We start from the raw sequence: 15,600 nt of genomic DNA on the forward strand, positions 1-15,600 counted from the left end.
ATCGAAAAACCAAAAAAAAACAATTAACAACCCGGTAGCCACATGTTAAACTTTTTTTCAAGTTAAGATATTTTATTTTTCTTGACATGTGGCTAGGGATGGATTATTTTCACTTTTTTTATAATAAATTGTTTTTAAAAATGATCCTTCGTTAACTGTTAACGACGACCTTTTGTTAACCATTATTAACGACCTTTTTAAAGAGAAAATACATTATTTGGTCGGAAAATCCGAGGTCAGAGAACATTCCGGTTATTTTTTCCCAATTTAAGACAACATTCATTTCTTCATCTTCCTGAAAAAAATTGAAATTAATTGTCATAAAACCAGTGTGCATCTAGCTTTCAGAGAAGCAACAACTTGGCCTTTCTCGGTGCTTCTAAAAGTACTCAGAGATACAGGGTGAAAGAGAGAAACTGGCAAACTAAAGAAACTTTAGCCAGGGCCGGGTGTAAATCCCCCGGATACACCCCAGCAAACAAATGGAAAATATTATATACTGTATTAACCTGGAGAATGGAGGTTTTTTACAGTGATACTGATTTTCGCCATTCTTTCTTTCTTTTCATTCTGCAGGGGGGCCGCGCCCCCCCTCTCAGGTGCTAGGGGAGGGCGCGCGCCCGGCCGTCCCCCCTAGTTGCGCCTCTGTAGGCATCAAGGAAGCTCAGAATAGTCAGGTTCTTATACAACTCTCTCCAGTTTCTTGCGGCTGAACAAAATTCTGTGCGGAATAAAACATGGCATTACACCCTGCTTGGAAAAAAAGAAAATAATAGTGCAGAGTAGGAGGGGTTTCTCTATGCTTCTCTCAGGGGCGTACGAGGGGGGCCGCCCCCCCCGCCCCCTCTACGCGTGCCCCCCCTGAGAGGCTGAGGGGGGGCACCCATGGGGGAGGCTCTTTTAATATTACATCTGCTTGCATTTCCCTTCCTCAGGTCAGGCACAGTGGTGTACCTAAGGGGGGCAGTAGTCCTCTTGCCCCCCCCTGGGAGTTCCAAAAATACAAAATTAAAAGGAAACTACGTTTCGAAAGTAACACCTGACAATGACAAAGACTAAGGATTTGTCTAAATTCACTGTTATTACAAGGAGAGAAAAGTTTTAGCCTTCTAAAGAGAATACTTCATTACACAAGATGTACTATGACGGAGAGCAGACTTAACGATCTTGCACTTATAGCTTTACACCCTATAAGGCTGTCTGACCTCTCTACTGAAAAAAATCATTGAAATGTTTGTGTAAGCAAATCCCAGAAAATTGTAGCTGAAAAGAGTTGTTGAATATGTTGATTGAGTAAATTCTATCTAAAAATTTCAGAAAAAAATTCGTTTATTAGTAAAAATATAATTTTTATTGATGCTGTGATTATTGATTTAGTTAGCTGTGATGGAGTTAAGTGATAAATTTATTAAGTCAAAAAGTTAGTTTTTCAAGCAAAGGAATAATTTTTAGACTCTAAGGTGTATTTCTATGGTGAACAAAACAAGTCCAGGGGGGGGCAAAAAAATTAAGAAAGGTATTAATATTTTTTCAATAAAGGGGTTTTTAAGGGGGGGGGCACAATATTGCCAAGGGGGGGACCAAAAAAATTTAGGGGGGGCAAATTGTGCCCCCCCCCTAAACAAAAGCCCTCGTACGCCCCTGTAAGCTCCCCCTCACTCTTGCCAGAATCAAGGAAAATGAAAACACAGAAAGTAGAAACCTGATAGGTTGTGCACCATACACTATGAAACCGGTTTTATTCTGTCTGCTGCGAGGAAAATATTGTAGACGAGGCTGTATTCTGAAGCACTGTCCAAGATGAACTTACAAGAATCAAAAGTTCTTTTGTCGAAAATATCCACTCCTTGCCTAAACTTTCCTTTTCCATTTGTCATTATTAATGCAATAGTTTACAATGGATTCACAGAATTGTTAAACCCTGCTAAGCAGTGACTTTATTTTTTCAACCTGTAAGAATACATATGATAGAAACAGACAGCTATATTTACATTTTTTTATTGCATAGGTATTAGGTAAGAAAGATTTATTTGTAAAACATGCGTATGTATCTCTTATCATTTACAATAATTGATTTATTTTATAATCTCTATTTTACGAATTGTGAATGTTTCTGTGTACAATGTACTGTACGCTTTTACATGTACACATCACAGCTGAGCCTGTAGTTTTCCAGTTTCGAGTCTAAAATATTGTAAAAAATCTTTTTCTTTTAAAAGAGGAACTTGTTATATTGTTAAAATGAAACCCTGCCCTTAAAACTTTATTGGGTTACTTTACTGAACCAGTTTTTCTTGCTATATTTTTAATATAACGTTTATTGTTTGATAAAATATTTACCGTCCCTGTAGCTTGTTTTCCATGACATTTTTATTTTTTTTTATATATTCTAATAAAAATTCATAAGTTAAGTCATTTTTCCAACCCAAAACTTCATGCAGGGTTGAGAACTTTAAGGTAAAACAAGGTCTAAGAAATAGTTCCATATCTTCTTTATTTATAATATAAAAGATACCTGATCAAACTTTTAGAAACAAAAGTCTCTTCATCAATCTGAAGTAATCTTTGTACAAATGATGTTAGGCTTAAGGTAGGGGGGGGGGGGAGGAGGGTGACATACTCCCTGGTAAATCGGAGGGACCTCCCATAGCCCCCTCCCTGGAAAAGTTATGGGACGCCCCCCGCTGGAAAAATTTGGGGCACAACTTTAATTTGATTTTTAAGAATTGATTTAAAGATGAAAATTTTTACGTCATGGTAATTAACCCTTTATTTCAAGAGTGCCATCAATACTAATCTAATTAAAAAAGCTTTGGCTTGGTTTTCAGTTAGAAAAACAATAATATCTTTATCATTGTTTCTTAGAAAAAGGATTAAAGGGAACCCTTTGTAAATCAATAACCTTGGACGCAAAATATACCAACGTTTGGTGTTTCTTTAAAATAAAATAATGTACAGTTACACGAACAACATTTTTACAAATAATATTGAGTTAGATTGCACTTAATATGAGCTGGGGACTGTATAGCTAAAGTTACTTTTAATGATTTTAACCAGCATATGAATTATACTATATTTACTACTCACCACGGTTCGTTCTTTATCCTGATCCGTCTCATAAATATTAAACTACAAAATGTCAAGAAACAAAATGTAGAAAAAATAATAAATCTTGTTAGAACAGTATTTTTTTAAAATCCCTATCATCAGTTTTAACTGTGTCAATCCAATCAAATTTAAGATTTTCCCGCATATCAATATTATGGTAGTCATGGAATTCCTCCCAACAGGATTCCTCCCACGGCACTCCTCCCAACAGGATTCCTCCCAAACGGGATTCCTCCCACACAGGATTCCTCCCTCATAGGATTCCTCCCACACAGAATTCCTCCCACATGGGATTCCTCCCACACAGGATTCCACCCACATGGGATTCCTCCCACACAGGATTCCTCCCACACAGGATTCCTCCCACACAGGGTTCCTCCTACACAGGATTCCTCCCACATGGAATTCCTCCCACAGAGGATTCCTCCCACAGTTGTTAACTAAGGATCCACATCGGATAAGATCCCCGCATTTGATTATGTTATAGTGATCATATATGATTTAATACTTTGTCTGTCTGAACCAGCATGCACTACGAGGAGGTCAAGTATTTTAACACGCCATTTTTAATTTTTTTTAGGAAAGAATATTTTAGAAGTGGAAGCATTTTTAAAAGATAGGAAATATTGATTCAAAAGAAAATTAGTAAACTAATCTAAAATATTTTTTTTTTATATAAATATACAACTTGATTTTATAAATATACAACTTGATTTTATAAATATACAACTTGATTTTATAAATATACAACTTGATAAAAATTTATACTAAAGAATTCATGCAAAGCTGAAAATGTTAGCAACTGCTCTGAGGTAGGCCAATTTGTTTTGGCTGGCCTGATAGTTATTGACTTTGGCAGCAAGTCTCTCTGATAGGACTTTATACTTTCGCCCGGCAGGAGGATTGTTTGCAGCTAGATTGTCAGCTGCTCCAATAAAGTATTAAAATATATACACTTATCTACTCTGTATTCAGTGGGAGGAATTCTGTGTGGGAGGAATTCCGTGTGGGAGGAATCCTGTGGGAGGAATCCCATGTGGCAGGAATCCTGTGGGAGGAATCCTGTAGGTGAAATCCCGTGTGGGAGGAATCCCATGGGAGAGGAATCCCGTTTGGGAGGAATCCCATGTGGGAGGAATCCCGTGGCAGGAATCCTATGGGAGGAATCCTATAGGAGGAATCCCGTGTGGGAGGAATCCCATGGGGGAGGAATCCCGTTTGGGAGGAATCCTATGGGGGAGGAATCCCGTGTGGGAGGAATCCTGGTGGGAGGAATCTCATGGGAGGAATCCCATGGGAGGAATCCCGTGGGAGGAATTCTGCATGGGAGGAATCCAGATGGAACCCAATATTATATAAATCAATTGCAAACAAATCAACGATCATAGAGTAGATTATTGACCAATGTGACATTTTTAGAACTTTGTTAATAAAAAAAACCTATAAATACAATGAAGACGATTTTCGATTTTAATTTTGATTCACATCAAAGCTTTTAGACAGCATGGATGCAATAAACATAAAAACAAAGAAAAGCTGTCAATTTAAAAAGCTTTCCTAAACCACTTGAAAACACTTGTAAACTTTCAAAACTTAAATAAAAAGTCGTCTTCATGTATTGATATAATGCCCGACCACTGTTATGAAAGGGACAATATAACATACAAAACTAATTATATTTCCGTTCATTGGATTTCATCATTTTATAACTTTATAAAGCATATTAGAAAAGAAAAAAGTTTGCACATATTTTGCTGATAAATTTTGCAATTGTTTCTTTTCCTTGTTCCAGATTATTGCCGCCTCGTGCATACTTATTTCCTTCCTAAGATAAAGTTGAGAGCTAAGTTTCTAAAAATGCCTTTTTTGAAACCTTCTTGCATGATATTTATATACTTTACGTTAGTAGAAATAATATTGTTAAATTCAGTGAAATATTTTTAAAACTGATTTTAAATATTTCTAAAGTTGTTCTTCATTGATTTAAGTGAAAATATCTGCAGACGAATTATAAGTCACAATTCACAAGGGTACCATTTAACTATTCTGTCGTCTGATCTACTTTAAACGTGCTTATTTCTGATAATTTCTTTTTGTTATCACTGAAGCAAAAATCTGCAAATCACCTATAACCTATGACCTATAAACAGATGGTCATATGAACTTATACGGTTTCCTTGAAAGTGTTCTCGGACTCATGAAATGGATAAAAATATGTCTTGTTTCAGTTAATATATTTTGTTCTGAATCCAAACTTTTTTACAAAAAGTATATATTACCTATTTTGAGTATCATACAATCTAAACACCAATCGAAGAGATTCTTCCTGAACAAGATTATCAATACAAATGTTGCACCTCTGCCCCTTTCGTAAAAGTAAATTGAACCTTTATGAAGCATAAAGTCTGACCGCGTCAATCTTGTTCCACCGGCTAGTCCTATCCATAGAGCTAGGTACAGTACACACTGGGACTTGAACCGGAAAGGTTGACCCGGCTCGGAAATTCAAATGTACTACGGCTGCCCGTGGTTAAAGTATATTTCTTACACTGCACGACAAGAAAACTGTAAAGCAAACAAAAAGCAAAGGTAAAATTTATGGCGGGACATTACTCTGTTACGTCAAGTTTTAATTTTAAGCACAATGTTGAGTAAATAAAATTATCTGGTTAAATATCAGGCATTTTATTAGTTGCTCTACAGCATTTTATTAGTTGCTCTACAGCATTTTATTAGTTGCTCTACAGCATTTTATTAGTTGCTCGACAGCATTTTATTAGTTGCTCGACAGCAAGAGGAGTTATAAGTGGAAACATATAAAATTTCTATTTATTCAACAAATATTGACAGCATTATGGGATTCACTGTAGATGTGGATTACAAGTTTTGATGTTTTTAGATCTTAATATTAATACTTTCATTGTTTAGGACGGTTTTTTTTCTGATTTTGGGCGTTTTGTTACATCGGGCGTTTTGTTGTATTGGGTCTTTTGTTTTTGGTTTAAAGGACGTTTTGCTTTTAAACATTTTAGAAAAAATTCTCTGAAAAATACAATTTTTATACAGTGAAACCCTTAATAACGAATACATCGGAAGAATTTATCAAATGTCGTCTTGACAATTTTTCAATGAGTTTTATACTATATATTACGTAAATTTCAGTATTTGCGAAAATAAATAAATATCCATGAATATGCGGGAACAGTTTTGAGGAGTTCCTTATAATCATTTAATTAAAAAACTAAATATCTGCAACATTCCATTAGCAGAAAGAATACGACATTGATGAATTCTTTCGACGTATTCGTTATTAAGGGTTTCAATGTAATTGAAAATAAATGATAAAAGAGAAATTGTATGTTGGAAGGGTGTGCATAGCTTTCAATCTTTGTAAGAGTAAAACCGTATCACAATGATAATTGTTTTTTTATGTTGTGAACTTACAGGTCTCAGGATCAAGCATTGATCTCCATCTTCTGCAGATCTATTGATCATTAAATTAAAAAGTGTCCACATTGATTATCAAGATTTACGGATTAAGTTCATTCCTGTTCGAAATCCCGTGATGGTTATACCCTTCAGGAATAACTTAAAAATTAGTATTGTTCATGTTCATGTTTATGAAAAATGCACACAAAAGTTCCAATCTCTGACAATTTTCATTTAAATTTTAAACAAAATTCTTTAATAAAAAATGACCTAAAGTTTATAAATCCATTTCCATCCCGGTCAAAAGCTCTGAATAGATGTTTAAACCCTTCTTTCTCTTGATCTGGAATATCCTCAACGTAACGACCTAATTTTCAGGGAAAAAATACAGAAAATTATAAAATACTGACTTCATTTCTTAACAAAACTTTAAAGTGATAAAAAGTAATAATTTTTCAATAAAAAAACAGAAAAATTTTAATATTGACGTCATTTTTTGACAAAAATGTAAACAAACATAACAAAATGTATAGAAGTATAAATTTTAGATAATTTTTAAACTACATATAGTGGTCGGCAGTATTATCAATACCATTAAGACGACTTTTAATTTAAGTTTTGATTGTTAACAAGTTTTTTTCGAATAAATCTCACGGCTAAATTTTTTATTGACAGTTTCTCTTTTTTTCTTTATACTTTTGTGTATATGCTGTTGCATAGCTGATGTATATCAAAATTGATATCGAAAGTCGTCTTCATTGTATTGATATATGCGATTCGATTGTAGTTTGTTCTCTTGTATAGTAGATTTTGAAACATTTTACGATTTTAACATTTGTAATTTATTCCCAATTTATCCTCAGGGAAAATATCTATAAGACGACATTTAATTACGACTGGTAATTACCTTGAAATTGTGCTATTTTTGCGCAGAAATTCTCAAAGTTTAATTCTGGTTCAGAAAACTTGGTTTTTTAACAAAATGAAATTGGTCAATTTTAATATCTTCGCAATTAGCGCTTATCCGAATAATTTTAAAGTTAGTTAGTTTAGTTAATTCCTTTTATTATATTCAAGAAAATTAAAGATCGCAAAACTACGGACAGCTGTTGTTGCCGGATTAAGAGTTTGATTAAAAAATTCCGGTGTGGATCATCAAAAGTTTCGACTCCTTCATGGACCACTTTTATTATGGTGATAATAACAAAATATCTATGGTTCAGTATTTATAAAAAAATAGTTGATCTTGCCAATTTAATGAGAAAAAACATTTTTATTATTTAATTACAATTACTAATTTTCAAAGCAAATAAAAAAAACTTGAAATTTGATTTGCAATGTTTTAATCAACTTTAGTAAGCTACTGAGGTTTTGCGTCAAAAAAGTTTTAAAAAGTTTTGAATGATGTTGAAAAAATGAAATCCAGGGATTTCCCTGTTGCACCATTCATATCTTTCCTAAACATAACTTTTACAACATTTTTTGGCAATAAAATTTAAATTTAAATATCTCCACTTCCCTCCACCACCACTCTCCGAAAAATTGTAAAAACATTTTAGGCCTCTTTACTTTTTGGTAAAACATTTCTGTACAGAGGTAATCAGAAAACAATGCATGTAGGCTGAATTTAATTTTGAAATACTTGAGAGTAAAATAAAAATTTCGTGAAACGAGGTCACAAAGTCGTATCAGCAATTTCGCATAAGATATATCTTTTCATCGTTCATCGTTTTTTTCAATCGTTCAACAAAAATTGATTTTGTTTTTACTTAAAATGATCGTTCATTTTCCATCTTTTTAGTTCGTTTTTCACTGAATAATCGTTCAATAAAATCGTTCGTTCAGCAAAATCGCTCCTTTGTTTCATTAAATCGCTCGTTCGGTAAAATCGTTCGTTCAGTAAAATCGTTAGTTTGATCAAGTTGTTCGTTCATTAAAAAACTATTATTTTTCAAAAAGTGTGTTGCAAAATATTGTTCGCTCAGTAAAAACAAACAAATTTCAACGAAAAAATAAACTTTAAATTATTATCTTATCTCCCTAATTTCCTGAAATAAAGAACGGTCCCTTTAAAAATAATTATCAATATATCCTACTTGTAATCCTTGTATGCTTTATTCAAAATACTCTCGGATTCTCCCGTCTTCTCCTAGAACAGATGGGTGTCATATCAACTGGACTATCGTTCAAAATGTTCATCTGTACTAATGTTCCATTGGACTAATAACCGGCTGACTTTACCAAATGAAATTGAACGTTAGTCCCAAAGACCATTAGTCCAATATGATCTAGCTTCAACAGATTAAGATATGCAAGATATGTAATCATATTTGCCAAAGGAATTGAGTCTTTGTCACAAACTCAAATGTTCTAATTCCTATATATTTGCAACCTGATGGTGAAAACCTTTGATATTTCAAACTTAAAATATTTGATCTAACAGAATTTATGGTTTAAAATATCTAAGGTGTACGACATTGGGTTGCAAAGATATAGAGATTAAAAAATTAGAGCTTGTGGCATAGACTCAATTCCTTTAAGGGTCTACTTAGACGTAATTTCCAGTGACCTTAAATAACAGAAATAAATAGTGGATAAAAATTGAATATTTTCAATTGTGGTTTTTCTATAAAAGCGATATGAAATTCATAGATATCTGTGAGGAAGATAGAAGGATACAGCTGTGAATTAGATATGCCACTCTAGACCATAGATACCTTTGGTGAAAACACACTTTCAGATAGAAGGATATGGAGGGTCCCTTGAAATTACGTCTCAAGTCCCTTCATAGCACTTCATTTTTTTCCTTGACTTTTAATGAAACGTAATTTTATTTTATTTTTTTTCTAGGAAGGCCCATTTATTAAAATTGGAAATTAAAAGTAACATATTTGATTAAAAAAACTTTCCATCATTTACTTTTAAAGTTTTGTCTAACCTTGAGCCAACTAAGGTCCTCAGCACTGAGACTTGATCCCATATCTATTTTTCTAGAAGGAGAACATATTCAAATAACAAATTAACTTTTTTCATGTTAAATGTTTAGACATGGCAACTTTTAGGATGGAGAGTATCCCTGATAATAATCATTATTATATTATTATTCTTATTATCAGTATTATTATAATATCTATAATTATGTATTGTAATGCACTACAAGAATGCATGAAAAAATAACAGATATATTTGTATGATAACAGCAAACTTCCGGTACAATATCACAGTTCGCTTCCGGTACAATATCACAGTTCTCTTCCGGTACAATATCACAGTTCTCTTCCGGTACAATATCACAGTTCTCTTCCGGTACAATATCACAGGCCTCCTCACAAAGAATCAGAGTTTAGAGACGACTGAAATTTATTCAATATTTTTTTCCTCGCTGAAAATCAAATTCAGCCTCTAGTTTTTAAAGTTTCAGGTCGGTCATTTAAATGTTATCTTTTGTGGGTAAATCTGTAGATGTTTGAAAATTTTCGTTCAATTTCTTTCGCGAAAATGTTGTTCTCCGAGCAAATATGGGAAAGAAAACGAAAATATTCGTTCACATTCGTTCAAAGGAATTGATTTTTGCCACAAATTAATTTTTTTTTAATCCCTATATCTTTGCAACCCAATAGTTTAAACCTTCGATATTTTAAACTCAAAGTATTTTATTTAACAGAATTTATATTTAAAAGCAAAAAGGTCTACGACATCTGGTTGTTAAGATATATGGATGGAAAACCAGAGTTTGTGTCAAAAACTCAGTTCCCTTTGCTAATATTTAAAACAACCTAAATCGAAACAAAAAACTATAGTGTTAATGTTCATTATTTAAACCAATTAATTTACTCTGGACAATAATATATTACAATAGTATTGATAATGCGTTTGAAAGGAATATTGTATATGCATAATTGAACAACTCTACTTCAAAGTAGAGAGTCCAATTTTCCGCCAGAATTTTGTCGCCGGAAATTATAATTACCGGAAAAGAAAAACGAAATTCCAGTAATTTTTCGTTCTGGAAATTTTCTGGTTTCCGGAATTTCTGGCTTACGACGGAAATTTTCTGGAATTTTTGGCTTTCGATGGAAATTAAAATTAAGATATACTTTTTTAATTCATTATTCAGCAGAATTCTGTATATAAAGTCAGAGATAAGTTTAATATCAAATTTTTTCAAATTTTTTTTTTGAAAAACAAAACAATCATTATGTCCTGCCTCATAGTATAAATACTATTAATAACGTAAAAAGAAATTTCACCAGAAAGGGGGTTTTTGGCACCCTTTTTGGCCGGAAAAAATCCGGTAGATACTCCACTTCAAGGTGGATAATGTTTTTTTTCAGAGGTTCGATGAATAAAAATAGGGTTTACATTTGGTTGATCATATATTCTTTTAAATTTTCACACCATAAAATCAGTTTTTACAAAAAAAAACTTTTTGATAACCTTGCAATGACAAAAAAATGACACTATGCAGGGCAGGGGGGAAGGGGGGATTAAAGGGAGAAATATACACCCAAGTAAGTTCAATGTGTCCGCACAGTTTTAATGAATACTGGATATTGTTTGCATTGCTCGTAAATGTACAAATAGTGGCAGTGCAAAGTAATTTCCTCAATGTATTCCCAACCCTCCTTCTCTTCAAATTGGTAAGACAATTATGGAGTCCGCGAACACTATCAAACGCTTTATAAAACTTGGATTTCTTCCATTGAAGGAAACTAAAGATGGACAACCTAAAGTAAATCTGGTAAATACTAGGTTTGTAGTTTTCAATCTGTTCCGAATCCTGCCGTATACTATATACCTTTTCTTTAAAATAAATGATTTTCTGAACAACGACCTCAACATGAAATCTGTGATAGCATTCTCTTTTAACGTCATCAGTTACATTGGCGGATCCGGACTGGCCATCGTACTTGCTGTAACTGGACAGCGCTTAGGTCCTAACTGTATGTTGGGTAAAAGTACACCATGCTGCTGGAGGAATCTGTCTCTGAATGGTCTCATCATAGCTATCTACATTTTTGGAAATATACTTACAGAAGTTCCGCTTCTAATAGAGCAGAAAACACTGGCAGAAATATTCTCTCTTACATTTGCACTCATTCTCAACTATATGTATGTGATTGTTGACTATGGAGTTCTTGGAATTGTTTCATTTCTTTGGGTTAAAGACTTAAAAACAAAGATAAATTTCAAATTCTCTGAAAGCAAGACAAGCATCAATGATTTTGAGGAAATTTTGCTGGACTTTGAAAAGCTAAGACATGCAATGAAACTTCTGGCAACGTTCATGTTTCCATTTGCACAGTTATTGGCGATATCCTCCTCATATCTTGGATTTGTTGCAGGTTATAACATTAAACATTAGCAAGATGTGTAATATATGCTAAGTGGGTAGATAAAGGTGTGTGTACATATGACGGTAACATATTACTTTGACCAAAACAAATCTAAAAATGGGCATCATTTTGAGATCCATTTTTAAATACTCAAGGTGTTTTATATTTAAAATGTTCAGTTGTTTCAACTATTTCAAAATAGTGTACTCTATAATAGTGTACTCTATAATAGTGTACTCTATAGTGTACTCTATAGTATACTCTATAGTGTACTCTATAGTGTACTCTATAGTGTACTCTATAGTGTACTCTATAGTGTACTCTATAGTGTACTCTATAGTGTATTCTTTAAGTTTGCTTTTTATACATTATGAGAAAATTTCACTTTGACCAATGATATCAACCAAAACAAATTATTTAAATGATTTGAAAAATCGTTTTTATAAATCGTTTTGTTACGCTGGTTTGCTTGATGCTTGATTCAGAGTGAAGATTTTGCATAACTTAAAGAAAATAAAACAGAACGAACCTTAAATCGATGCCCATGTTACACCATGAGAATAATATTGCAATTAGAGTTAACTTTTCATCAAAAAAAACAAATTATTTTTTTTTGTTTAGAAGATATATATAGCTTTGGCAGTCTTTTCCCTGCATTTGGAATCTTGATTAATTTGATGACTATTGTTAATGTTCTGGAAGATCTTTATAGTCTAATGGATTCAGCAGCAGATATGGCAGAGGAGCAAGGTCTTCAACAAGCAACTCTTCGAGATATGAAAAGGTAGGAAACCTTAGGCCACATTCTCTATATCTGAGAAAGGCAGGGACAGTGATTGATCTAACAAATTTGTAGTGGCCTGCCCTATTCAACTTGAATAAATTCAACTCCAAGATTGGCTTTATTTTCAAATTTCAGTACTTAGAAAATTGATTCTAAGTTTGAAGTACACACAATTTAGATAATTCAGAAGAATAAAATAAGGCTGGAGTTGGGTTTCCACAAAAACAGTAGATTCTCTTGCGGTGCAACAATGTTTGCGTTTTTGCACAAAATGATTTCTTTTGCAACAAATTGTGCATCATTTGCGCATCAATATGTGACCAGTTCTGAAAGAAATTGCACATTCATTTGCGGGAAATGGTACATTCATCCGAAATAAGTAATTTTCTTGCGCATCAATGCACAATTATGCGAAATTTTGTGCAATTTTTACTTGAAACAAAAGAAAACCTTTGTGTTATTATTGCATGCTTTTCTTGCATAAAATAACGATAAGAAACTCTAACTGGAGTCTTTATGAATTGGGACTAAATTGTAATAGAGTTTAATCTGATTTGTTTAACCTAAAAATCTCCCCAAACCTTCAAAGAACCTTACCCTTGCCTCTATATGCTCTAGTTTTCTTAACCGGCCCTATCTCTTTTTAACCTCACTGTTCAGTCCAGTTAATTTCAAGAACCAGGCCACACTCCTCTGCCGCTTTAGTAACTGTAAATTGGCGGTACTGTTCAAAGTAGTACTGGAAAGGTTGGCCCAGCTCGGATTTTCAAATGTACACCGGCGGAACATAAGGCCGACAACTAACCAGCTAGCTAGAGCGAGCTGTACGAATACAGCTGTACAGTGCACATACAGATTATACCATGCAAAATGGGACATTACACCAAATGAACCAGACCCTTCCAGAGAATTTCTAGTGACCTAACATCCTTAGTATTTAAATTAGACTTTAAATTTTGTAAGATCAAACAATCAAAGTTTGTTTTTTATGTTTAGGTTTGCTATTGTGTCTGCAAAGCTACGGAGGGTTGGACCCTTTACTGGCTTTGGTTTCTTTACTATACAACGGGACACACTTACTGCTATGCTATCAATTACTATCACATACATTATCATCCTTTTCCAATCCATCAAATAAACAGATAAAAAGGGGAATTTCTTTTTGGAGCATTTAAAATTTGTGTTAAACAATTAGAAATTTTTAGTAAAAAAAGATGATATTTTCTGAACTTTTAATTCAAGAAAAAAGGGTACCATTGTGTATCGATCCTGTATAACGCTTTACTTACTTGAATTCATGTTGCAACTTGCAGTCGTCCTTTAACATTAGTCTACTTTCACCTTTCTGATAAAAAAATTTACAATTTTTATTCATAGCAGAGATTCTGCAAAAAGTTCCAAAACTGTATTCTATTTATCTTAAGCTATTTGTACTCTTAATTCAGAATAAATATCAGTGCCTAAAAATTCTTTGTATTTTTTGTTTCAAATATATTGAAATAAGGAAAATGTTAAAATTTTTCCCCAAAATTTAGAAGAGAAGATTCTGTTTTATCGAAAAACCTTTAATTTTTTAGCAAATTTTCTATTATTATTTCATGCATTGTATGTATGTATGCTCCTTTAGCAAACAGAATTATGATAACTTGTAATACTTTTCATTTTTATAATATTCAATATTTATGTAAACATAGAGTTTTGAAAGTACGTGTATATGCTAACGCTGAAAACCAAAAATAAATTACATGTTAATGTGGTTTTTTTAAAATCACTTTTCAATTTAATTAATAATTTGTATCTAAATATTATTTCTTATAAAGGGCTTTACTTGTTAAAACCAAAAAATCATAAACGCCACTATTCCCTGCAAAAAATAATATTAAAAACATTTATTTTGTTTTACTTTTAATTCCTTTTATTATGTTGTATTTTGTGTTTGAAAATAAATGCTGTATAGAACTAAACATACATTGCTAATTGTGTTTCCTTAAGAGTGTATTTATGAGCAAATATAGTTATTCCTGTTTACATATGTTCTTGAAGTGTATTTAGTTATGCACACTTGAAAGAATTTTTTAAAATTAGAATTTTTTGTAAAAAAAGTCAAATTTGAGTAAAAACAGAAACGTTTTAGCATATTTCAGGATCTCACTGTTCAATGTTTCATGTCTGTCAGCATGTCTGTTTGTGTCTTTCCGTTAGACCTAAAAACGACTGAACTGATTAGGCCCAAATTTGGTGTGGCACATTATCTAAATTTAAAAAAATGGAAAAATTTTGAGTATCCAACAATAAAATCAGAAAAATCCGCTAAAATTATATTGTTACGTGCAATGTAAAAAATGATTTTATTCTCCCATAGAAAAATTTTAATTACAATAAGTTCTCCAATTTTCAAATGCATGCACATTGCATACAGTTTAGTATAAAATTTAAGGGTCCACAAACTTGCCGTACACGATGTTTAAACAGAAAACAAACTATATGTCAAAGAAAATCATTAATGCAGCTAAAAACAAATTTCATTATAAAAAAAAAGAGATCCAAGAATTTAATCTTGAAAAATCAAAGATGTAAGGTCTAAATCAGAAATCAGGAAAATTATGCCGAATAAAATTTCCATTTTTAAGTTTTGCATTGAAAAAAAAAAAATTTCTTGGTTTTTGCAATGCAATGCGAATCCTGATTCTCAAATATGAAGATTTTATTTTGCATAAATGATCAATGCGCAATGCACAATATGCGTTTAACAATGGTAAAAAAGTTTTTTTTTTCTCTGAAGCGGGAATTTTTGAATAAAGAGAGTTAGTTAAACTATACACGGTACACCCCATTAACAAAACTATCAAAAATAATTTGTTTAATTAATTTAAAAAAAAAACATTTTAAAATTTCTAAAACTATCAAAAAAATAAGTTTTATTCTAATTTTGAAAAATTAATC

The 15,600-nt window shown here is 32.5% G+C and overlaps 2 protein-coding genes and 1 long non-coding RNA gene across 6 annotated transcripts; 1 reads left to right on the forward strand and 2 right to left on the reverse strand.

Annotated features, from left to right (window-relative positions):
* Positions 1–1,922: 1,922 nt before the first annotated feature.
* Positions 1,923–3,133, reverse strand: LOC111710151 (uncharacterized). Its single transcript, XR_002767009.1, has 3 exons — positions 3,088–3,133; positions 2,516–2,553; positions 1,923–2,184 (listed from the first exon to the last, which is right to left on the reverse strand). It is a non-coding gene; the product is annotated as an uncharacterized LOC111710151 (long non-coding RNA).
* Positions 3,134–6,637: 3,504 nt separating this feature from the next.
* Positions 6,638–9,583, reverse strand: LOC111710149 (neuronal calcium sensor 2). The gene is made up of 6 exons (XM_023484199.1): positions 9,476–9,583; positions 8,634–8,686; positions 7,972–7,994; positions 7,445–7,489; positions 6,785–6,904; positions 6,638–6,696 (listed from the first exon to the last, which is right to left on the reverse strand). Exons 1-6 carry the CDS (start codon positions 9,515–9,517, stop codon positions 6,638–6,640), a joined length of 342 nt encoding a protein of 113 aa, XP_023339967.1. The 5' UTR covers positions 9,518–9,583.
* A 234-nt stretch (positions 9,584–9,817) lies between these two features.
* LOC111710147 (uncharacterized) lies at positions 9,818–14,465 on the forward strand. 4 transcript variants are annotated; one of them, XM_023484196.1, is made up of 4 exons: positions 9,818–9,958; positions 11,416–11,882; positions 12,495–12,657; positions 13,654–14,465. In XM_023484196.1, the coding sequence occupies exons 2-4, from the start codon at positions 11,483–11,485 to the stop codon at positions 13,793–13,795; spliced, it is 705 nt and encodes a 234-aa protein (XP_023339964.1). In that variant the 5' UTR covers positions 9,818–9,958; positions 11,416–11,482; the 3' UTR covers positions 13,796–14,465. The 4 variants fall into 4 exon arrangements, with proteins under 4 accessions (XP_023339964.1, XP_023339963.1, XP_023339962.1 ...); XM_023484195.1 differs by having other exon boundaries at positions 11,290–11,882; positions 13,654–14,463; XM_023484194.1 differs by lacking the exon at positions 9,818–9,958 and adding an exon at positions 10,235–10,893 and having other exon boundaries at positions 11,290–11,882; positions 13,654–14,463.
* The last annotated feature ends 1,135 nt before the right edge of the window (positions 14,466–15,600 follow it).

Source organism: Eurytemora carolleeae, unplaced genomic scaffold (genome assembly GCF_000591075.1).
Source record: "Eurytemora carolleeae unplaced genomic scaffold, Eaff_2.0 scaffold1034, whole genome shotgun sequence".
In the NCBI taxonomy this organism is placed as follows: Eukaryota; Metazoa; Arthropoda; class Copepoda; order Calanoida; family Temoridae; genus Eurytemora; species Eurytemora carolleeae.

Coding starts and splice junctions, on each gene's coding strand:
- LOC111710149 (XM_023484199.1), bottom strand. CDS start 9,517: ATGGGATCAAGTCTCAGTGCTGAGGACCTTAGTTGGCTCAAG. Junction 8,687..9,475: donor AGGACCTTAGTTGGCTCAAG/GTTAGACAAAAC, acceptor CATCTGTTCTAG/GAGAAGACGGGAGAATCCGA. Junction 7,995..8,633: donor AAAGCATACAAGGATTACAA/GTAGGATATATT, acceptor AGTTATGTTTAG/GAAAGATATGAATGGTGCAA.
- LOC111710147 (XM_023484193.1), top strand. CDS start 11,189: ATGGAGTCCGCGAACACTATCAAACGCTTTATAAAACTTGGATTTCTT. Junction 11,883..12,494: donor ATATCTTGGATTTGTTGCAG/GTTATAACATTA, acceptor TTTTTTGTTTAG/AAGATATATATAGCTTTGGC. Junction 12,658..13,653: donor ACTCTTCGAGATATGAAAAG/GTAGGAAACCTT, acceptor TTTTATGTTTAG/GTTTGCTATTGTGTCTGCAA.